The following is a 24202-nucleotide window of genomic DNA, read 5'->3' on the forward strand; positions in this document are numbered from 1 at the left end:
ATTGTAGCATAGCATACAGTATTGCAAATTTAAGGTGGTGAATATTCCTCTTTTAAAAGTGTGCTGCTATCTGTGTCAAAGTGAGAGCTTACCTTGAAGGCATATTTTCGGCTAATGTGATCTTCAGGTCCCACGGGCGCTATAGTGTAGCTGGGCAGAGGAATGCTACCCAGCACCGACTCTTCACGACTGTCTGTGAGGTAAAAACAAGCCAATTGAGCAACCAGTCTGGTTTTGACTGTATCTGTCTCTCTCTCTCTCTCTCTTCCTTCCTGGCATGCGATACTCTCTGACCTGTGTTTCTCACACCACTACGATAACATCATCACATTTCACACATTTAAGTTTAGCCTCCTTGTTTCTTTCAGTGGAACGCTGGTGACACCGGTGTGTGTGTGTGTGTGTGGGAGTGAGAGTGTGTTTATGTGTGGGCGTGACTGAAACAGACATTGAGTGGTGGTGATAAGGGTGGCTGGATTTAGGAAGTAATGGGTTAAAAATACTTCTAGGTTGTTTGAAGGAGAGATTCCAAACCGAGGCAGGTCACTCTTTTATTTGTGTGAACAGAGGCTGTTTAAGGTAGTTGACGGCTGCCATTAACTTTTTTTGTACTTATTCCATAATATTTGTCTGCCAACATCCTTCAAAACATCTTCTTCTGTGTTCATTACATAAAAGAACCTAATACAGCTTTGGAACAACTTAGGGTCTGTAAATGATGACAAAATTGACATTTTTGGGTGAGCTATCCCTTTAACAAATCTATACTTCGGTATACTTGGCTTATAATTATAATATATTATATAATTATATTATATAAATACAGGAGTACACCCCTTCTGAAACTCATTACGTAGAAGATATGTTAGTGTCCTTTGGAAATATAATGTTCCAGAGAGTCTGTCTGATCTATATATAAAAATTATTCAGGCAAATAAGATTTTAGTATCACAGTGATTTCTAATGAAAATGTTAAGTACACCCTCCTAAAATGTGCACAATAAAATCAAATAAAAAATATTCTGGTGCAAGTTAAATGCATTTTTTCCAAGTAAGAGGAGTAAGTTCTTGACACTTAAAAGTGTGACAGCCCACTAAATCATTTTCAGGCATAACGCTGACAACAATGGAAAAACTGTGGAGAGAGCTGTCAGGAGACTTATTCCTTTGCTCAAAGGGACAGTGATACTAGAGGAATACCAAACCATGGTTTTAACAGAAATTCAGAAACGACGCGCTCGTGACAAGGTCCGTAAAATAATCAGGCCTTTACTTATCCTTTCTTTTTCGCGATGAGTGTTTTTTTGGCTAGAAGAAAACAGGAAAAATACCACGCAAATAAAAAACTGTAATAAGAGTACACGGTATGACAACATTTAAATGCTTTTTTATTTCAAAGGCCTGTAGGAAACAATACTCTGGTCTCATGAGACCGAGCCAATATGATAACAATAACTTAAACTGAATTTCAGAATAACACAAACAAGCTGAAATAGCAAGTTAGTGTGAACCAAGAAACTGGATATATATGAGATATGAGAATATAAGAGCAACCCAAAAACTTCTACTACTTTTAGGGTTTGGTAAATGTGTCATGTTAAACTCTGGGGACGGCACATAGCTAAAAGACTGAAAGTACAATTAGTAGAAGTAGGACTTAGTGACCAACATGCTATTACAAACCAAATATTGCAAATAATCATTAGCTGGTTCTAATGGTTCTGGTTCTAACAGTGTCCATGTGCAAATGGGATTCTGTTAGATGTTTGGTAGAGCAACCCACCTTTGTAGTAGAAGAGGCAATAATCAGCTAGAACAAACCATTTTCTCTTCCACAGACGCATCCCTGAGCTGTCCTGAAAGTACAAAGCAACACAAACACTGATGGGAAAACACACACCCTCAGGCGGCTGAAGACATCTGATGGGGAAAGACAGCACTTCAAACAGACTTCAAACAGGCAATTCGCAGCACTTCCCCTTGACAGCACCGTTTCACTTCCAGTTAAAGAGTTTTTTTTAAAGTCTATTATCAAAAACTATCCATGTAAATACACTCCTGATGTTTTCAAGCCACGTGTGTGTTTCTGCCTGGATAACAGACTGGCTGGCTCTCAAAAAGGAAAGCCAAATAGGCTGCCTACCATGACTTACCTACATTTTAGGACGCTTTTGAATGCTCAGAATAGGCATTTCATCTGTTTAAAATTGCTCGTGATTCCCAAAAATGTGTGTTGATGTTTAGGGAGACACACTTCCCTCGATATTCAGATCTGTGGTCAAACAAAATGGTTTCAAACTGCATTTTGGTCTTTTTCGTCCCGCCAAATTGAATGATTTGGTCTAGAATAAGGCTTAAATTCTCAACTAGAATGTCCCTGAAGAACCTCCAGCGTATGTTATAAAACAGATTTTCTTTTTCTCAGTTCTAACTATAATCTTCAAACTAATGCATTATGTAATATTCTAATATTAGTTAAAGTACACTAACATAATTGCAAAGCTCTTTTTTTGCATCCGGGCTGCATTAAAAAAAAAAATACAGTAAAAATAGTAAAACTGTGAAATAGTATTACAATGTCAAAAAAGGGTCATGTTTATAAATTGTACAAATAGTTTTCTATTTATATTTTCAACACACTTTAATATTTAAAATGTAATTTTATTAAACATTTAAGTCATTTTTATTGTGATAGCAAAAATCCCCAGGTTCCTGGGTCCATAAAGGCTGAAAGCCTGTCATGTAAAGTATAATTTAAAAGCAAATGTTTATCGGTCAGATTGTCTTACCTGTTTGTAGAGCCATCCACGGACCACGACAGGAACACTGGGATTCCTCTTTATGGCATGATCCCGTTTGCCAAAGCTATGAACCCTTCCACTGGACTTGGATCCCTGCATCACACACCAACAAACACACATATAAACTAAAGATGACCAGGGGGACTGAAAGCTGAAAGCTCATTCATCAGCTATTAGTCTGGACCATCTGCCAGGGGTGCACAGCTGATCTTACACCATCCGCTGGCATTCTGTGGGCAAAGCAACGTAAGCCTACATGCTGCCCACCACTCGCACATGCCAGAGCACTCATACGGCTAATACATGACCACTGCACGCCACTGCTGCCAACGACAAGAGCTACAAGCACTCATTCATCTAGAATATTCAGAACGAAAGCAGGAGATGACACAGGCAGCGTTCCTGCTGCTGCATTTCTCCTCGGCTCTAATCACACTGTGGCAGTCAGCCATCACAACATTTCAGTTACTTTTGCACATGCATTCTGAGAGGTAACATAATCATGTGACTATAGTACTATCAAGCCGGCATCATACAGCTGCTGTTATTTTGTCATATAGCAAAAGCCAATCCATGTCAAATATCTGTAATGGTTCTTCTGTAATTATTGAGTCCCTCTCAGGCTATATAACTTCATAATATATTTCGGTAACACTTTTTTTGAGCATATAAATGCCTTATTCCACATGACCTTTTTCTACATCCCTAATCCTACCCAATACCTAAACTTAACAAATAACACATTAACTATTAATAAGCAGCAAATTATTATGGGAAATAGTTAAGAGTTAACAAATGTTACCTATACTAAAGTGTCACGTGATTTGATTGAAGAACAAGCTAAAATTGCCATTGTTTACTTTTAATCTTCATTTCAATTTATGCTTGTGCATGCGTTAGTTATTGTTAATTAATTACCTAATTACCTTTAATCAGTACACGTCGCAAGCTATTTCCCTATAACACGTAGTACTTTGCAATAATGGCAAATGGTGTTTTATTTTAAAGTACAATTTAAATAATTTTGTCAAGTTCATATTTTAAAAGCACTAAAATGCAACCTTATTATTACAAATGTGTACTTATATATTAAAATACATGGCAAGTGCCGATGAAGATTGCATGAAAGTACATAAATGCTTGTCAAGGGTAAATATGGCAGTACACTTCAGCCATACTTCGTTGACAACGGAAGTGACTATTAAATTACATAAAGTTGTACTGAAGTCTATTTAAGTGGGTTAAAAAAGTTCAGCTAATTGCGTTTAGTGTATTATTTTAAAGTGAATTATTTCCACACTTTTTAAAAGTAAGCTAAAATGTTTGAAATTCTGATATTCCACTTTTGGGTTATTCTTTCAAATATCTGGTGAAAAAAGCATGTTACTGAGCTCATGTGCATCCCAAATAATGAGCCCTGGCACAGATATGCACCAAATCACTCACAATACGAATCACAATCCGTTTCATTGGTCTTCTGTGTCTGCTCAGAGATGGCAGTCGAGGGCTCTGATCACCCTGTGTTTGTCACCAGCACTTGGGAATTGACGCCTCAGCACAGAAGAATAAACACTCTAATTACAGGGACAGATGCTAACCAAGCACAGAGAATGTTTTACATCAGCAGGCTTGTCAAGTTAAATTGCTCGTCTCGTTCTATACGTCGTCTACAAAATACCAGGTCTATATTCTTACCATTCGTGACTAGTTTTGCTGTCTGTTCAAGAGGGATCAGGTTGTTACTGACCTTTGAGCCTGAAGTGGTGTCCAGAGTAGAAGAAGTGACGGCAGTCGAGGCCTCACTGATGGTGCTGGAGGGCCGTGTGTTGGACTGTGGCTGCCTCAGCATGTGTCGGCCAGTCCTGCAGAGGAGAACACGACCTCGCTAAAAACACATTTCATTAAGGCTGCACAAATTAAATCAGAACAAAAGTGAAATCCTGATATCGCTTGGTGCAAGCAACCGAAGGCTGCAATTGAATTAAATATTTCAGCTGCTTGTTTCAGAATAAAGCACTGCGCTGGGTCCTTTCATATGCGAGCGGCTTATGATTTATGGTTTTCAATGTCTCAGAGCAGTAACTGTGGCTCCACACGGACAAATATCTCCATCTGAGTTTGGAACGCTTGAACCATCTTCACAAACTAGCAAGAAAAAGCGTTTGTTGTCAACGATGAATAAGCTTTTTTCATTAAAATAAAAACTAGTTTTTTTAGTGTACTAATGTAGACTGTAATTGTATTTATTTATTTTTTATTCATATTTCAGCATTCATAAAACAATACCCATTTATGATCGTTATTTATGCATTTTTTTAATCCAATTTTTTATTTCTAAAGCTACATTTTATCTGCTTTTGCGCCTATTCAATCATCTTCTCATTTAACACCATAATGATTTTAAATGATCTTTTAGGGGGGTAATTTCTTAGCGAAAATTGAGATGAACTAATTGCGACATCGTGCAATTAATACGATTTGACAGACCTAGCTGACATATAATCACAATGTTTTGATCAAGTTGTGCAGCAGTACAAACAGCACTGGAAACCTGAAGACTGTTCTACCTGTAAGACTGTAAAACAAAAAAAAAAAGATATTTTGAGAAAGCGTTTTTAATTTTCTGTCAACTTATAATGTTCTACGATCGTTAGAGATCAGCGAACTATGCAGGCGGTAGGAGTTATAATTCATGTAAAGCTAATGGCTGTAGACGGTATACCAAAACAAGCTCCTACCAGAAGTGACAAGCAGGCACATAGCATTCTAATGCAGTACTGCTCTGCATCTGCTCTGTTCATTACTAATTCACACTAGAGATACATAGTACCTGTTTTTAATATCACAGGCTCACTTCAAAAAGCTTTTAGTAAATTACAGTTGCTGTGATGTGTCAAATATAATTCCCAATGATTAGACAGAGAATGAACTTTCCCTTAAGCTCTCACTGACCTGGATGACAAACAAACTCCCTCGGGCAGAACAGGTAATGTTCTTTCTTTTTGTCAAATTAGTTAATCAAATCATTTTAGTCCAAACCTCAAAAAGAAAGGACACGTATTGCATTGCTTGGCAGAGTTGCGAGTAAAATTTCTGCATCTTAATAGTAAGGAATGCACTAGTTTGGGATAGGTGAAAAAAAAAAAAAAATTAAAAGAAGACCAGCTTAGGATGAATTTATTTAATCAAACACCAGTAATAACTCTAATGTTAGTATTATAATTTAAAATGTTTTCTATTTGAATAAATGTTAAAATGTAACTCATGCGTTGGTGAAGTCACATTTTCATTAGTCATTACTTCAGTGTCACGTGAACCTTTAGAAATCATTCTCATGTGCTGACAACAGTACTGCTTAATATTTAGAAATAGAAACGCCTTTTCTGACAATTTTTAATGAATCCTTTCTGAATGATATACACATTTCTTTCCCCAAAACATGTCCAACTATCAAAACTAAGAAACTAAGTACGAAACACCACTATGCATTTCAGTACTAGAATAATCATAGATGAGTGAATTTACTGCTGTTAATTTATCTCAAGGCTGGAATACTCCACACAAGATATGACCAGGGTTTTGCCTGATTTTCAGTCCGGACAAGTTGTAACTAGCTGTCAAAAATCAGAGCCGCTTTGCAGAACCGAGCAGACAGATTTGATAGAGATTTGCATAGTACATGATGGTCAGAGATCATTTAGCTTCATCCAGTCAGAAGACAGAGGAAATCGAATATATATTTAATATTTTGAGACGATTACAGAGCGAATACTGCTTTTATTCATCATGCGAGCCACATGCTTCTGAGTTTCATGGTTCAGACAGACTTGGTAGTATATGATCCTCGGTCAGTTCGTGCGCAATGACCGATTTTCTCCTGCTCTAAATGTTTAAAAACTCAAAAGGTGCATGATGCCTAGTCTAAAATCTCTTCAGATTTTAAAAGTTGTGTAGTGCATGTTAAATTGGTTCTCTCTTTTTATCCTTTATTGCAAAATTGCTGCCTGAAAGCTATACACGCATTGCACTTTTTCTGAGTGTTTATAGATAAAATCTACTAATTCCAGCTGGCATAATTACAAAAGAAATTGTCTACAAGGACCACAACATTTAGTTATTACAATCTACTGAATGCACAACATTAAAGGGTGTGTTTTCACTACATTCCGATCTTCAGCACTATGTCAAAACATAAGAGCATTCAAATTAGAAATTACACTGTTTCCGTGCTCTTCAAACTATCCTTATTACCATCACCATACTCTGTAATCCTCACTATCATAAAATGCCATTATATTCTAGTTATAGCCAACCGTAACCCAAACCATTACCATAAACCCATATAGCATATGTTTGTTATTATATGTTCTCCTTACATAAGAGGTAGAGCCAGCAGGGAGACGTTTGAGGAAACCTCACAGCATGACTCTCACACTTAGATTCTTAGAACAGATGGCCAGATATACAAAGAGCCAACATACAAAAGAAACAGAAAAAAACAAGCTGTCCTTCTAGATATGCAAATATGAAGAAACTGTGGGCTTTGGGCACTCAATCCTCTATAGCACCTATTATTCAGTGGCTCTTAGTAAAGAATCAGCATGGTATAGCAGCATGGTGCAAAACCGGCATGAAAAGATCAATATTTCAAAAGCATACGTTTGTAGCAAAGAAGCTTTTGAAGTTTAGAAATCTTTTAGGTATGAAAATATTGACGGTTAAAGCTAAAATTAGCCTGATCTCATGATGAAAATGTACCCGTGGGAACGATTTTTGCAAGTCGTGAAATACGTAGCACCGTGTACCTTTAGCGACATATTCAAGGTGAATTGTCCACTGAGTGGCGCTCAGATACAAGTATTTGGTTTTTTTTACCCAGAACAGATGAAAGTGCATATAATACGTTTTATGTCATCGCAGAACTAAGTGGCGCTATAACAGAGTAGCGGACCATCTGCATTACTCCTAAATCTACACATTAGTACACCGAAAGCGAATGCGGCGTAAAACGCAATCGCAAACACGTTCTCATATTTTAGCTCTTTCATGGTGAATCGTGTTTTTCACGGGATTCGTATTGCAAGGATTCCGCGTCCTAAGTCCAATACCGAGGAAGCTTGTTATATCCAGGAATTGAAATACATGGCACTATAATCGTAACTGTGTACCAAAACGATCAGAAAGACCTCGCCGTTTGGCCGCTTCTAGTGTTCTTTTGCGTTAAAAACTTAAGTACTTATTGGTACATATTTCGCGTTTTGCGAAAAAGTTTCCACAGGCATGATTTTGTCACACAGATCAGGTTGACCTAAAATATAAATGATACAATATGTGAGTCTCTGGCAATTATGCAATTTTCAACTACAACTAATAGAACTAACTATGAATTGTTTTCTGTAATTGAAATAAAGCTGCCATAAAATAAAAATTAGATAAAAAATGTGTACCATATCTCTATGATATCTTACACATGGCTGGGGCCACCAGAGTCTGAACAGTATGTCAATGTAAGATGTTTTATAACAGAAAACTTTATGATTTCTTAGAACGGTAATAGCATTCTATAAGTTTGTAGCAAAAATCGTAGTTCTACCAAAGTTTTTAAACGAATTCAAAATTATGCTTAATTAAAAGTTTTAAAAGAGAACAAGTTCTTCCAGAACAATCTGTCCTCAAACTCTGCATATCGTATAGTAGTTCGCATATTATATGATCCCTGCCGCACATATTAGATCTTTCCAGCATGTGCCTGGTCTGCTTACATACATTAAGAGCCAGTGACACATTACCTGCGGTTCTCAGAAAGCCTCGTGCACCCACACAGCTGTTAATGAGATGCATCCATTAGGACGTGGCAGCCTCCCGCTCGCAGACAGACGCTAAGAGAGGCCCAGTCTTTGTAACATAAACACTAATATGAGCTGCTTTTAGAGAGATTCAGGTTAGATAAGACCTGTGGGCAGCTGTTGAAACAATGTTCAAATCTTTCTCCGACTATTGGATTGTGTAACGTTATTATGAGGTTCCCTAACACCTGAAAGACTGCATCTTTTAACAGCATTAAATGACTAAATCTACAAATTCTACCAATGCCAAAATGCAAGTTTGTCTTAGATAAGGAACTCGATAAGGAATGTATCTCTCGATGAAGAGCGTAACATCCCATGTGTCCTGTGTGCATGTTTCAGAAAACAGACAGCTGTAATATAAGTTACAACTTGACAGCACCAACAGGATATCTGAGCGAGAGAGACTACTGACAAATGCCGTTGGAGACATGTGATACTCAAGTCAGCTGTATCCTTTCAGCTCTGCATCTGCCAAACAGATCATGACAGATCATGAACGTGATATATCACAACCGTATGATGTTGGGTTATTTTTCCCAGAGATGGGTAGTTTTTGTGTTACCCGGCTGTTGGGTTAGTGGCTGCGTCAATCTCAATTTGGGTGTGTTATTATTTGTCCCAGCAGCGGGTTGCCAAAATAACCCGAATTGGGTGGTTTCAACCCAGAACTTTCAGCCCTTTAACACCAAAAATGAAATGTAATTCACTTCTGTACAGCAGAGAATGCAAGTCAAACGAACATTTAAGCTGTGTCAGTGACAGGTACGATTAGGGGCGGGGTTTAGGTCATTCGTACAAATTCATTTGAACTGGCAACTCGTAAAATAAGTACGATTTAGCAAAAATCGTATTCATCCGTACAAGCGAGATTTAAATATAAAATATAAATACATATAATGGATACAAATATATTTATATATTTGTATCCATGTATATATATACACACACAGCACACACACAGAGTATGTAAACTTTTATAATTATTAATTGCTTTGCCACCCTAAATATAACCAAACAAGAAATTACATGTCAAAAAACAATACTTACTGGTCTTGAAGTCTGAAATCAGAGTTCTCAGCAGAGATCTGGCCTGTCACTGGATGTATGAACGTAGTCGTCCTCTGGTTATGGCTACAGATAAGACAAAAACAAAGCGCATTAACATGGTAATTATTATGCTTCCCTGCAGCAAAAACACATAGCACCCTCCGAACGTCGGCATAATCAACGCCTTGGATTTTCTCAGACATGTCCATCGCAAAACGAATCACACACACCAGTGATAATCACTGGTGTTTGCCCCTTTAATCATGCTGTTTACACAGTCACCCCTGATTAATGCAGACATATATACAGTATACAACCTAATATCGCATAAAATAATACAAACGGCAAGCAAGAAAGGTATAACTGGAAAATATTTATACTCTCAGTGTAACACAGTCTGAAGTTTGGCAACATGTCAGCATGACAGATATTTTCAATGTGCCTATTTTAGGAAATTGCATCAACGTCAAGAGTGGTCTGTTACTTTTGAGGGGGGGCATGACTGCATGGCAGAAATACGCCGTGCACCGTATCAACCCGGGGCATTGTCTCTACTATGCATTAAAGTGCTTCATGTATTGAACGACAAGAGACTAAATAACTGTGCTTGCATATGTAATCAAAGATACTCTACAATCTATGTCTGAGCTGATAAAAAGCACCTTTCAAATCTGTTTTGAAGAAAGATCTTGCATGGAAGAGGAACACTAAAGTAGTCTGATAGGAAATCTGATGGTTATATAATTATAGTTAGATGTATGGCATTCAGAAAACCATACACTGGGACCGGGCGCAAGATGCGTGACACAATGCATCAAAAACATAATAACCAGTGACTCCAGTTAATAAGGATACCACTAATAAGTATACTACTATGCTACTGTTAATAAGCAGCAGGTTATGTGTTTATTAAGGCAAAAGACATGGTTAATAGTAAGAATTTGAAATAAAACATGAACTTATGTAAAAACATAGTTTTGTACATAGTTGTGCTTATATTGAAGCATTTTGAAGCTGACTCAATAATATCGTTTGCTACAGAATATGCAATTATATTGTCTCGATTATCTGATTGGAGCAAATTTTACTGCAGAATCATGGGTAATGTAGATTTTAACATGAATTCCCACTATTAAACATGATTTTTAAAAAAGCTGAAATAATGCACATGCAATCATCAATAATTTTGTTACATTGACCTTGTAGCTCTTTAAAGGTTTTAAAATCAATTCTCCCATGAAGGAAATGAATAACTGAAAATGCTAACTGAAAATGATACACAGAAAGAGTATGAAGGAGTGCTGTTCTGTTGTAATAAAGAGCCAAGAAAAATTCAGCCTTGAAGAATGTAGTAGTGTTTAACCATAGCACAGGAAGCTCACTGGTCTTTGAGAAATAAAGCATGTGGTGCCAGACATTAACTCCCACGCTACGTCCTGAACGTTTGGCAGACAAGCCATAGAGAAGAGCCATAGTAAGAGCGCTGAAATGATTTAGAATAAAGAGCTCACAAAATCATTTAATAAAACAAAATCAAATATTAGATCTAGTTGATTGGCATTCTAAAAATTGGTGTTGATTTATTTTTCCCAATAAAAAAAACAAGCTATTTTTGAAAATGGATATAAACTGACCTCAAAGCCTTGAATGTAAAAGACAGGAGTGCTTTGAAGTCACGGGGCATCGTTTCAGCAGCAGAACACACCGGTGTGCATCTAGAGTGTAAACACGTGAGCACACTTTTACACTTCCTCTGAGGCAGAGAGAGGTAGAGGTGAGGTCAGTGCGCATTGTTTCCTTTCCAGTCGCTCCTATATATTTAAAGACCATAACTCACTGCATGGAGATGCCACACAGGTTGCGGCGACTACATAAGCTTTACGGTTGTTTGTAATGGAGCTCTTTACAATTCTGGCTGACAGCCTGCGGTAAGTAAAGGATTTGTGCGCACAAACATGGTGTGCATCCTTGACAGGAGCCCCCCCCGGATCTCTATAATCGCCACACCTGTTTAGACTCATGTGATCATGTAGAAATACTCGCTATGTCTTGCTGCAAAGCCGAATTAGAAGTTTCACCTTATCTTATACGTTTAGGTAGGGCTACTCATGGTTTTGTGGTCCAGGGTCACGTATATGCTGTGCATTTTCTTCCATGCCGATTTCCAGGCTGGTTCATTTTTGTGGTATAACCTATTTTAGACAAACGTGCATCATAAACGGAAGCAGAAAAAAATGTAAACTGGTTTGTTGTTTTAGAATGTGAGAATAAGCTGCAATGTGAACCATACTTTTTTGCTGCAAGTCAGTATTTCTCAGTCTGCTGACTTTCTTTAGCAACTTGTCTTGTCACCTGTTTTTAAAGACGTCACTGCCACACTTGACGTGACTTTTCAATTTGCGACAAGACTCTTAATCACGATGACTGGAAGTTGGATCAAGTGGTCATAACAGTCTTCCGCTGACGAGACCCTCAAGCAAAGTTGGCACGACACAAGCTAAACTGCAAGTGAAAGACAAGAAGGACTATAAATACAAATGCATTCATTAATCTGAGGATGCAAGGCTATATCCAGCTAAGTAGTGCGCGTCAGATGACTGCGTAAATGCGAAACAAATTGTTAAAAGCCACCAATCTCTCAAATGAACAGACATCTCGCCCCAAAGTGAAGTATTTGTCTCTATTGCTTGGCTGGTATGTTTTACAGCTGCAGAATGAATTGACTTGAATCATTATTTGTTCAACGGGGCGTGTAAAGGTGCTATCTATTTAAAAATGTTCAGATGAGCTGTATTTACACACCGGAAGCAGGTTTGAAAAGCATTTTAAATGTCTCTCTCATTGGGACAAGGTCATTCCTATTCACATCACACAATGAGGGAGAGAGATGAAATTTACAGAAAGCTTGGATACAAATTTCATCTTCTGACATTTAATGCAGGTCCCCTGATTACAATGAATCACCACATAATCAGTCAGAAATCCCACACACTGACCCAGGGGCAGCATGCAATTTATGCTATATAGCGCAGCCAAAAATGTTTCATATGACAGCCATTTAATATAATGTTATAAGCCGTGCATTGATTTATTGAGTCGTTTCAATATTGTAATCGACTAACATTATTACGTTAAACTTCAAGATATAGATCACCCAAAAATTAATATTCTGTCACCATTTACTCGAGTAGTTCAAAACCTGTATGAATTTCTTACAGTTTGAAAAGAGTTTGTAACCAGGCTGTTTTGGGTCACTATTGACTCCCGTAGTATTTTTTTTTTACCTACTATGGAAGTACAAACATTTTTGTTAAATATCTACAGAACAAAGAAATTCATACAGGTTTGGAACTACTCGAGGGAGAGTAAATGATGACAGATTATTCATTTTTAGGTGAACTATTCCTTTAAACCCACATCTCTCAGAAGCACATTGACAGCAAATCAGTTGAAATTAAATTAAACTAAAGCAAGCCTGAACTTCACACGCTGCATACCACCTTTAGAAAACACGTTAGTGCAGCTTGTTTACAAGTTAGCTAAAACCGTACTTAAGAGACCCCATTACTTCACTGAGAGCATTTTCACAATGGTGAACATGACCCGGTCTCCACTAACAATCAATAAGCGTTTCTCTGATGCTATATACAGTGTTGCAGAACAGCAGCAGGCTTTTGTTTACCTGTCTCTTCACGGCTTAGGCTTCAGCGCCCTGTCTCTGTTGCCGGGGCTTTAGAGTGTCTAGCTGTCTCGTATGGTTGGGAGGGTAAAATACCAGCGGTGTAGTGGTGTCTTGTGTCAGTGTCAAGGCACTGAGAGACGACCCCCGAAAAGCCGCTAGAGCTTGCAAAGATTGGGAAGTAATGACCCCTCCGCATGTGTTATTAGTCATACAATAATACCTTTCAGTTTCACGCATTCGAATAAATATACACAGTAAAAACTGTAATACTGTGAAATATTATTGCAATGTAAAATAACACTTTTTGGCATACATTAAAATGTAATTTACTTCTGTGACGGCAAAGCTACATTTTTTGTGGAAATTATATATTTTTGGAATTCTTTAAATAAACAGCATTTATTTAAAAAAGAAAAATTTGAAAATTATAAATGTCTTTTACTGTCATTTTTGGTCAATTTATTGCAACCTCGTTAATTAACACTTTACCCAATTCTCACTATTTAACAGCTGCTTATTAGCATGCATATGACTAGCATAGTGACTATTCATTAGTAGTTACCAAGCACATATTAACAATTTTATACAACAATTTCATAAGTGAACTGTGTTCTGAAGAAGATGAATGAATGAAGTCTTACAGGTTTGGAATGACGAGGGCGAAAAAATTTTTATTTCATTGTAAACTATCCCTTTAACGACTACCTTACTATTAATCAACAATAATTCTGAGCTTATTGGGGCCAAGAGTGCAGTTAGTTGATAGTGAAAGCTTCTCCTCAAACTTCTGAACAATATTCTACATGTATATAGTTTTTTACACAATAGAAAAATGCAAGAATTTCGCTTAAAATATAAGAATTTCTGCAAAGCAGAGAGAGGGAAATGGTTCATTTAAAAGAATGACGAGACGAAAGAGTTATACGTGTCACATTTGTCAAATCTGTTATTGTTATTGTCTTTATTTCTGGGAATTCTGTTGAAATGTTGCTACTAAAAAAACAACAACCTTATATTTCAGTCCATTTATTCTAGAAAGGCTTGTTCAACTGACAACTAAAATGACTCTAACAACATAATGACAAGCAATGCCACATAACAAAACACAATGAATAATACAACAGATGCATTTGCATGTTGAATGCTCAATGGCGATGTTTGGCAGTGGTTTGCGGTGTTGTGATGGCTTGCTCTCAGTGTTTTCCAAAAATTGATTTCCTAAAACGCTCGACCAACACTGTATTCAAACGTGCCTAAGCAGTGGTCGACGCAGCAAGCTATTCATTGACATACACATAAATATACTGTAAAAAATGATGCATGGTTTTATGTACGAGGTCACTGGATGTTCTGCAACTCTTTATTCAATGCATTTACAGTAGCGGCAAAAGAATTATCTGCATTTAACTTCAAAACCGGCTGAATTTCTATCAGCGTGGCAAAAAGTGTAAAAAACAGTCAACAAAAAAGTTTGCATGCAGACGGACAGTAAGTACCTGCAAATTGACTAGGGAGTTGTCAGATTTGTTTTATTGGTACATAAAAGATATTAATACTGTACGTTAGATGATTTGTAATAGAATGCTGGGATGCAGTTTTCCTCTTGAGACTTGCCTGCAGTGTAATAAGAACAGAGCGTGGACCCTAATGAAAAAACTAACTAAAAATATCTAGCTGCTGGAGTAGAAATAAAGTATGCCAAGTTATGCCATATCTCTCGTAATAAGAGCTGAGAGCTCCGTCAATCCTGTATAGTATTGGCTTGCACAGTATTTATCAGCAAACCGAATTGGGCGCATTTGATTTTTATGGGAAAGTGTTCGAGAAATGTAACGTACCTTGTCTTTTTGTCTAAACTGTTCATCACAACCATAAAACATTCATTGCCAGCTGTTGCATACCAACTGTTTTATCCCTCGAGAGTGAGTTCCCACCAACAGATTACTCATTAAATCTGTCATTGGAAAGGTAGAGAAAATGTTGCTGTCAGCACAGAGTTTGCAGTAACAAAGAGAGTGGGAAGAAGCTCTATGAAATGGGATGACACATTTAGTATCATAATTCTACAACTGTCTGAGACACAGGCAGACTACAGACAGCAAGTCATGTATTTACTGAAATTGAGTTTCTACTGAGGGAAAGGACAAAGATAAGGATTCTCTAAAGTCTATGTCCTAAGGTCTGACGATGCAGCTAAGTAATAGCGCCGTCAAACAGTTAACCAATTAATCACATCCAAAATAAGTTTTTGCATAATATAGTTGTGTGTACTGTGTATATAAATACACACATATAAGCATAAAAACAATAGGTGTAATACTGCTGTAATACCCCCCTAAATATTGTAATCAAACAATTTCTTCTCTTCCCTGTCTATTTGTGTGTGGTGCGGAAGATGGAGTCAGCGTTCTGAAGCAAAGGGAAGAATGTTAAATGAATGTTGAGTCACTAAGGCCACGTCCACAGGAAGATGCATTTAGCTGTATATGCATACATTTTTTTATTGTAAGATAAGCCCGGCATGTTGGGAGAGTGTAACCAATATTTTTTGGTCTCAGAGTCAGTATTGCCAAAATTGGAAATGTCCAATATCGTTCCAGAAACTCAAGATTATTGTATCTGGAACAAAATTATCGTACACCAGATAAACATACAGAATATAGCTATTTTAATAGACCAACAACTTTTTAACGCAACCTGCAAATTACCACAGTAGATAAATAACTAGGAGTATGTAAGTGTCCAAGTTGTCAAAGACCGCAACACAGTGCTTGTTGGCTTAAAGCAGCACTATGTAACTTCTTTTGTGTTAAAAATGAGCAAAATGCAAATAATGAGTGGGTTCATCATGAATTCATCTTCCAAATCGACTTTATGTCTTATCCCGAATTACTACAGTATACTTATAATAAGTGCTTATATTCAAACTACTGTATCCGCGTCAGGTCGTCACCGCTGCCGACTAACACATACCTGCGTGAATCGCCATAAACCTAACCTAGGAGAAGTAGCTCCGGTTAAGTCATGAATCACACTTGATTTGCAATCTATCAGGCAAGTCTGAGCTTGGTGGGTGGAAAATGTAAAAAAGTTGATTATTTTTGCCCCCCATGAGAAATGCATGATCTAATTAGATCTACTTGTTACAAAATGAACCAGGGCTGTCACTAACGACTATTTTGTTCATCTAGTAATCGTCTGATCATTCTGACAATAAATCAAGCTATCTTTTTTTTTTAAATAATAAAAATAGACCTAAGCAAATGACAGATTTTAAAATGACTTCGAATATATATAGCAATGAGGCAATAAATGCAAGTAATCATATGGTTTTCTTGAACAATAGAGTTAAAGTAAGTAATGATAAATATAATCGTAAAAGTTCACGTAAAAAAATTCAATTACGCCATATTTTATTCACCCCAAAGTCATCCTAAGTGTATATTACTTCTTTCTGATAAACACAGTATGAATTTATTTTTACATTTATCCTGGCTCTTCCAAGCTTGGTAATGCTAGTGGATAGCAGATATTATTTTGAAGCTCCGTAGATCAGATATATCCGTCATGAAGCTAACCTATACGCCTTCGAGAGGTTTGTCACATGTCCTTTGAAGCATATGACTCGACGCACTCTAACGCACCTTCATAGGTCATAGGTCAGCCAAGAAGAGGGATATATCCAATTTACGGAGCTTCAAACTAAAGTCTGCTATCTGTGTCAGACTGTGTTTGTCTGAAAGAAATAAGGCCAGTGGCCTGATGATTGTTTTTACACTTTACAGCGCAAGCTAATCCTTGTTTAATATTGGCTAAACAATATTAAAATGTCATCTTAATCTTTAAAATTATCCACCTAGAAATTATTTGCCCAATTATTTTATGACATAAATGCTTAATTTCTTGAACAATTACATGTGGACTTCAAAACATGCAAACTCACGGCATCTAACATTTAATGTTAAGAAAGATAATACTTTGTCCTGTAGTTTTGTAAATGTATAAATCTGATAGACCAACGTTATAAGCAACATGTTATATGGAGTTGGAGGTCCATGCATGCAAATGATAACAGCTTGTGCTGAGAAGCATTTACTGTGAATGGAGCCACTCGGAGCTAGACATATCCTACATGCATATAAATTAAGTGCATATTAAACCTGCAAAGCATATATTTAATTTAATCACAGTTTTTTTGAATTCACAATAGCACTGTGTTTATGATGATACTAAAGCCTATAAAAGCCTAAAAACAGTCAAAAAATTACTGCCATGGATTCAAATGTAACATTTTTAACAATTTTAATGTTATTTAACTTTAATTAACCAATTTAATTAATCTGCAACAGCCCTAAAATCACTTACCTAGTGACCACTTACTGTCTTTATTAAAACAACAAAAGTAACATTTCAAATCAAAAGTGCCAATATAAACACGGTTCAAAATGATACAAAAAGTGCAATCTCTCTACAAAAAAGTTGAGGTCGTTTTAACAAAAAAGCGAGTTTTTTAAAGAATAAGAAAACACACATTTGGAATTAACCCTGCACTCCATTTATAATCACTGAAGCTGTAAATCAAGTGCACTTCTGCGCTTTTGCAAAACTTCAATTACAATTAAAGTTGCCGTCTCTATTATTTCTATTGTATCAACACTTGGATTATAATGAAAGGGTTTGTGATTGTGTAGTACTCAGAATCCACTCAATACCTCTAAAAACACAGGACTTCACTGACTGTCTGTCTTTAACGCGTTTGATTGATCGCTGTGTTCTCGTGTTCAACAGACAAGTCTGCGATTGACTACTGTACAAAGCACATCCAGGCCTAGATTTATACAGTCCTGCTTATATGTAGCTACGTATCAGTCATTAGTGTGTGTTGCCGGCTAACGCTTTCTCAAATCACTAAATGTTTATCGGACAGTCAATTGCCCTAAAGTTGACATGGAAAAGCCACTTCAACCATTAAACCAATGACCTCTCTGAGAGGTATGAGATGGAAAAGGTCTCCGCCTGTCTTTGAAGACAGATAAAGAGCAATCTGTTCAGTATCTGAAAAAGACACGTCTCTGACAACACATCATGAATATGATGACAGTCTGAGTGTCCATACAGCATAAATTTATACCTTGACTGGTCAACCCAAGACACTTATCTCAGTTAATGTCTACTTTACATCCTGCTATTTGATACAGAGGCATCAACGAGGCACTGTCACGAAATGAGCTCATTCATGGATAAAAATAGATGGCAATTTGACGTAGTCCATCATGCAGCTTGGAGATTTTTGGCAGCTTGCAAAGAGATCGTAAAGGCTGCGTATCTCCAAAATCGATTGTGACAGTCAGAGGACGCTGGAGAGAAAAAAAAAAGCAAGAGGGATCAAAAAGAAGATCAATCAGGTGACATAAACACCCTTGGAATAAGACGTCACTTGCACATGCCTTTACTTATGACCTTCTGCTTTTTTTGAGGGGGTTATTTAACAACTGGATATAAGATCAGCTACTTATAAGCCATGATGAAAGCCAACAGATTGGACAGTGCTACACGACTAACATTTTCATCAAATGCAATACCATGAACAATGCCGATATCCAATACTGCAAAATGTATTTTATGTTAACTATTTTTTCAGTTCTGTAGTGTATCAGTTCTCTGCAAAAGGGGAAACCGTTTCACTATTTATGACAATACTAAAGGATATGTATCCCCTTAAACTTGAAGCTAACTTAGGTTGGTGAAATCCTGGTGTCCTTTGATCATAAGCAAATGAAACAAGCATATCTTTAAAAGTCCTCCCACTTATATCCACAAAGGTAGAAAGAGGATTCTTTCAATTATTTTCTCTTTGTAGGATTCCAGCACATGATATTGAATAGACAGTAAAATAAGGCTCCCGTGGATGAAACAAGGTTCAAAAGGTCTTTTCAATTAACTTTCTAATCCTTCTGTTAAGCAAACCGCTGTCTCTTCCCGTCTATGATGCCAGAAGTGATTCACAAGCCTCCTTCACCTCGGATGAGAAACCTCAAGAAATTCAATAGCTCAGACGTCTGGAGAAATAAGATTAACCAACAAGTCCTTTCACGCATCAACAGCGAACAAATTGAGCCTTGAAAGTTAGTAGAAGGGAAAGTATAAAGATGAGCAAAAGAGAACGATCAGAGATACACAGAGTCTGTATAAATAAATTAATCAGCCGAACAAGGCAGCCACATTCTCATTTTTATCATTAATATAGACAGTATGCCCTGATGTCACTACAGATGTGTGGGTGGAACATTGTGTTAACATGCTAACTAACAAAAAATGACAAGAAAACAACACCGTCCATATTGTTACATCAGCTATAGGTGCAAAGATAATTGACATTGGGTGTAAAAAAGACAATAAAGAAACCCTCGTCGTATTTCTAGCGTGGGAATATCCCTTTCTCTATCTTTCGCTCTAATCGCCTATCAGATTTCGGTGAACCTGACAGGTCAGGGTAACGTTAAACGATGAGCGAAGAGCGTTTGAGTGTAAACAGAACTGCTCTAAAGGCACCGTATTCAAATGACATGTAAAGCAACTTCACTCTAACTCCAATGTCGCGCAACTGGACAAACTGGAACGACATGTTACGCTGGTTAACCAATTAAAAAGGCTGTCAGTTCTCTTCTGTAACAACGTTTGTTAAAACCCCTAAAGTAACTCTTATATTTTGTATTATATGGGGAAAAAAATATTATCAGAAGGGAAAACTCTAAATAAATATCTGCAATTTCTGGGCCAATTTCTATGTCGGAACCTCACTCTCAGTAATCCATCATTATTTAAAAATACTGTCTTGATAGTGTATTGCCATGATCAATCATAATAATGTATGTGACATCTTTAGAATGAGAAAATAAACTAGATTTTTTTCTGAGGAAGATGAGAAAATGTGTCACTTGAAGAGACAAAACTATGGGATTTTTTTATAGCAGATAAGACATTGGCTAAATTTTGTCTGCCAAAAAAAAAAAAAGTCTATTATTCATTGTCAGTAGCGTAGTGTAATGTATGAATTATCTGGTCAGTGCAAATAATTCACATTTGTTGGGAAATCCATCGCCCTCTGAATTCATGAACGCACCCATCGGTTTTGAGCGTAAAAGTTCATGAAACAATGTAAATGCGACCAGAAAAACAGGCAAACAGAGTAACAGAGATATTCCAAGGACAAAAGATGATTCTTCCAATGTGTAGCCTCAGAGCAAGCATATGCAAAACGGTTTTTGAAACCTATTAGCATTTATCTCAGAAAAAAAAAAACACTTGGCACTTGTGGCTGCAGATTTGTTAAGCCCTGATAAGGAGCCCAGAAGGCGTGAACGGGGTAAAAAAAAAAAAAAAACATACCACATCTAATTGAGCTGCTTTGAGTCTGTTCATATTCCTCAGTGCTTTACTGATGCTGCATAAAACTGATACTTGATGTCTGAAGTAAAAGCAGAGGCGGAGGTCCACTGAGGCCAAAGGAAACATGGATCTCAGTTTAAAATAGTCTCCAGCTGCCTGAGGCCCAGCGGTGTGGCCCTTCCTCTCTGTGAGAGATGTTGTTTTGTCGTTGTGGAGGATGTAAGAAGAATCAGAGTGCTGCTGTCGAGGCCTACAGAAAGTAAAACAAGGCAGGTAATGCGGCTCTTTGATCCGTGCCTTATCCATCTGACCATTTGTTCGGCTAAAATCTATTGTTCCCTCTTGATTCAATCTGCTGCCTGTATGAGTCACTGCACTCATGCCCACACACACACACACATACACACAAAAGCTAAATAAGTGACACACACACACACACAGGAAGGGCAGATTATGTTCAACCAGTGATGTGCTATATTATAATATCCCTGGTCATTGAATGTTTGTGTTACGCGATGAGTCATGCAGACCTGACTTGCCTAAATTTAGATTCCTAAAATAGCTTAAAATCCAGGCTGGTTTGAGAATAAAGGTCACGGGGTATATTTAAGCATTTGTTGGGGAAATAATGAGGTCAAAGGTCAAAACTAAAGGACAGATCCAGTAAATCGGTTAAGGTTGGGCGATTTAAATATTTATAACCTTTAATAAATGTAAATCTAAAATGTAAAAAAAAAAACAACTTGATATTTTTTTGGATTTTGATGCTACGTTATATTTTAAACATTATTTTTATGTTATATTTTTGTTCCAAGGAAGCATCATGAATAAAACACTAGCTGAATATAATCATTTTTAATAAAATAACACAACAAAAATTATATTTAATAAGTTTTACATTTATATGCATGAAGATATTTACACTACAAGTTTAGGGTCATTTATTTTTTGATGCCTTTTAAAAAATGCCCATATTTGATCAAAAATATAGTCAAAATATGAAATATTTTGAAACATTAGCCATTTAATGTCCTGAAATTTCAATATATTGATTTGGTGTTCAAGAAATATTTCGTAATATTATCAATGTTGAAAACGGGTGTGATGCTTAAAATTTCTTAATGCTTATATAATATACTGTGATAAGATTGTTTACCAAACAGAACGTTCAAACATTTATCTTAACAAAATTAAAAATACATTTATTTAAAAAAAAGTTGATCCTTGTTTCATGGGTCCTTGCTGTACTTTTAAATGGTATACATAAATGTCTAATTTTATACAATAAGTCTACAGTTTCTGAGTAATAACAAATGATCAAATTAAAAAAAAAAAAATGATGAAGTCAATAAAAATAACAGCTTGAAATATTATAACATTAACTTTTTATCACCAGTAACGCCCAGCCTCATGTTGACTAAGATATAGATGAGCGTTAAAACTGATTTGAGCTATCTGATCCTTTCTCCAATAGCTAGTTCAATGATAATGAAACACTTACTGGACAGAGAATAAACTGCTATGATTATTTTGCATTTTATTAAACTACAGGCTTTGAAATATCACATTATTCTCATTAATACAAGCAAGCAATGTTTCGCTCCATCTGGGACAGATTATCCCAATCCAGGACCCACCTGCTCCCTCAAGTTTCATTCCTCTCTCCAACACAATTTTATTTCCGTTCCACCTGCTGCCGGCTTGCGCACTTAACCGTTTTAATAAACGTCATTTGTGAACCTGTTCGAATCAGACGTTTAAAAGAAACCGATTCGCAGAAATGTCTCAGGCTTGCGCAACCGAGAAACGTGCTTCACGGAGAAACAAATATAACAGACAGCCCCAGCTCCAGCCGGCTTTCGTTCAGTTATACCGCCTGCCCACAACTACAGCATTTTCCCCTCACACCACAACAAATCTATTTAGGTGGGACCTGAGGGAATGCGGACCTCCAGTGCCATTTCCACGGCGAGCCTCAATAACAAGCTCAGGAAAACACCGTGGTGGCTCACAGAAAGACTCTCACAACATAAAGCGACATTATTCTCAAATATTTACAGGAATTTTCACCACCCACCACGGCATCTGAAATTATTCAAGACATTTACGGCGAGCTCTCCCCCTCCGCTTCTCTCGGCCTTCGCGAAAGCCCCGTGCCCTTCTCACAACATCGCTGCTTTTGCTATGCGAGTAAACAAAGTCTGTTTTATATTTTCTCTCGGGCATTACATTTGTGTTTAGGCAATTCAAGTAGGAGTCTCGTCCGTGTTCTTGTATGTGGCCGAAAGACAGATATATTATATCAGCCCCTGAACCCAAACACCTGGTGCTGATCCACACAAACACGCACACTTCTCACGCCGGTGTTATTTTTAGACCTCTCTCATCCTACAAAGACAGATGATGCTCATTTCATCATTCTGCACAGCTCGATTCACATCAGTGTCAATCTCTGAAGGCCTTCGGACTCATTTAAATGGGAATTGAACTGCTGCCGGCCTTGACTTTTTACAATGCCATATTTACATTCACACAGAGCTAAGAGAGATTATAACGGATCTCTCAATTAAAGATAGAAACGTTCCTCGGCTGCAATAATAGACCTTCATAAATGTCTAGCATGAATTAATAATAAAGGTTTCGCGCACGTACAGTAGACCCAGTGACAGACGGGGCATGTTAGTAAGACCCGTGCTGCTGCCCGAGTCCCTTGTTGTAAAGCGACATTTAAATGTCAGATGAGCCGTTTAGACTAAGGCGTGAGAAATTTTGAAAATGAGGAGGCATTTATTTAAAAAAGAAATCAATTTTAAACATTCCAAAATGAAGTTTAGTTTGAAAAATGGCATATACTATCATTCAAAGGTTTACAGTCGATAGGATTTTTCAAATGTTTCCTTAAAGAAGACTCTTGTGTTTGTCAGGGCTTTGATTTCTCATCCCAAGGTGTTGTGGATTTTAAAAATTTAGCTTTGTAATAGGAGATTATAGAATATATAGACTATACATTTTTTATTCAACATATATTTTTCATTAACGTTATGCTAAAATAATAAAAAAAAAAAATATAGCAATCAATCACATTTAAAACATAATTTTTTACATAATATAATACATAATATATATTTTACTTATGTATGTTTTACATATGTATGTATGTTTTCTGTTTATTTATTATGTGTATATATAAAAGCACATACATTCAGTATATATTTGAAAAAATGTAAAAGTATATTAATTTACATATTTATATTATATTTTACATTCTATGTATATTTTTCTTATATATATATATATATATATATATATATATATATATATATATATATATATATATATACATACACTCACAAGTTTGTATTTACATAATTCAAAGTTATATTCAAATACATATTTGCATATTTATATGTATGTATGCATATATTATTATTATT

General features: G+C 36.6%; 1 protein-coding gene across 10 annotated transcripts in view; it reads right to left on the reverse strand.

Annotated features, from left to right (window-relative positions):
* The window catches only part of plekha7a (pleckstrin homology domain containing, family A member 7a), a 68038-nt gene that overhangs the window by 27690 nt on the left and 16146 nt on the right, over nucleotides 1–24202 (reverse strand). For 6 of the 10 annotated variants that reach the window (XM_043264412.1, XM_043264406.1, XM_043264413.1 and 3 more), the window contains 5 exons: nucleotides 9698–9781; nucleotides 4549–4663; nucleotides 2790–2894; nucleotides 1784–1856; nucleotides 93–193 (listed from right to left, as the gene is read on the reverse strand). In XM_043264412.1, the coding sequence (XP_043120347.1) occupies nucleotides 93–193; nucleotides 1784–1856; nucleotides 2790–2894; nucleotides 4549–4663; nucleotides 9698–9781 (478 nt within the window). Of the gene's footprint in view, nucleotides 1–92; nucleotides 194–1783; nucleotides 1857–2789; nucleotides 2895–4247; nucleotides 4353–4548; nucleotides 4664–9697; nucleotides 9782–11331; nucleotides 11413–12049; nucleotides 12200–13379; nucleotides 13471–24202 lie in introns of those variants that run through there. The other 4 variants (XM_043264407.1, XM_043264403.1, XM_043264408.1 and 1 more) reach the window with 4 other exon arrangements.

This window comes from Puntigrus tetrazona, chromosome 18, assembly GCF_018831695.1.
Source record: "Puntigrus tetrazona isolate hp1 chromosome 18, ASM1883169v1, whole genome shotgun sequence".
Classification (NCBI taxonomy): Eukaryota; Metazoa; Chordata; class Actinopteri; order Cypriniformes; family Cyprinidae; genus Puntigrus; species Puntigrus tetrazona.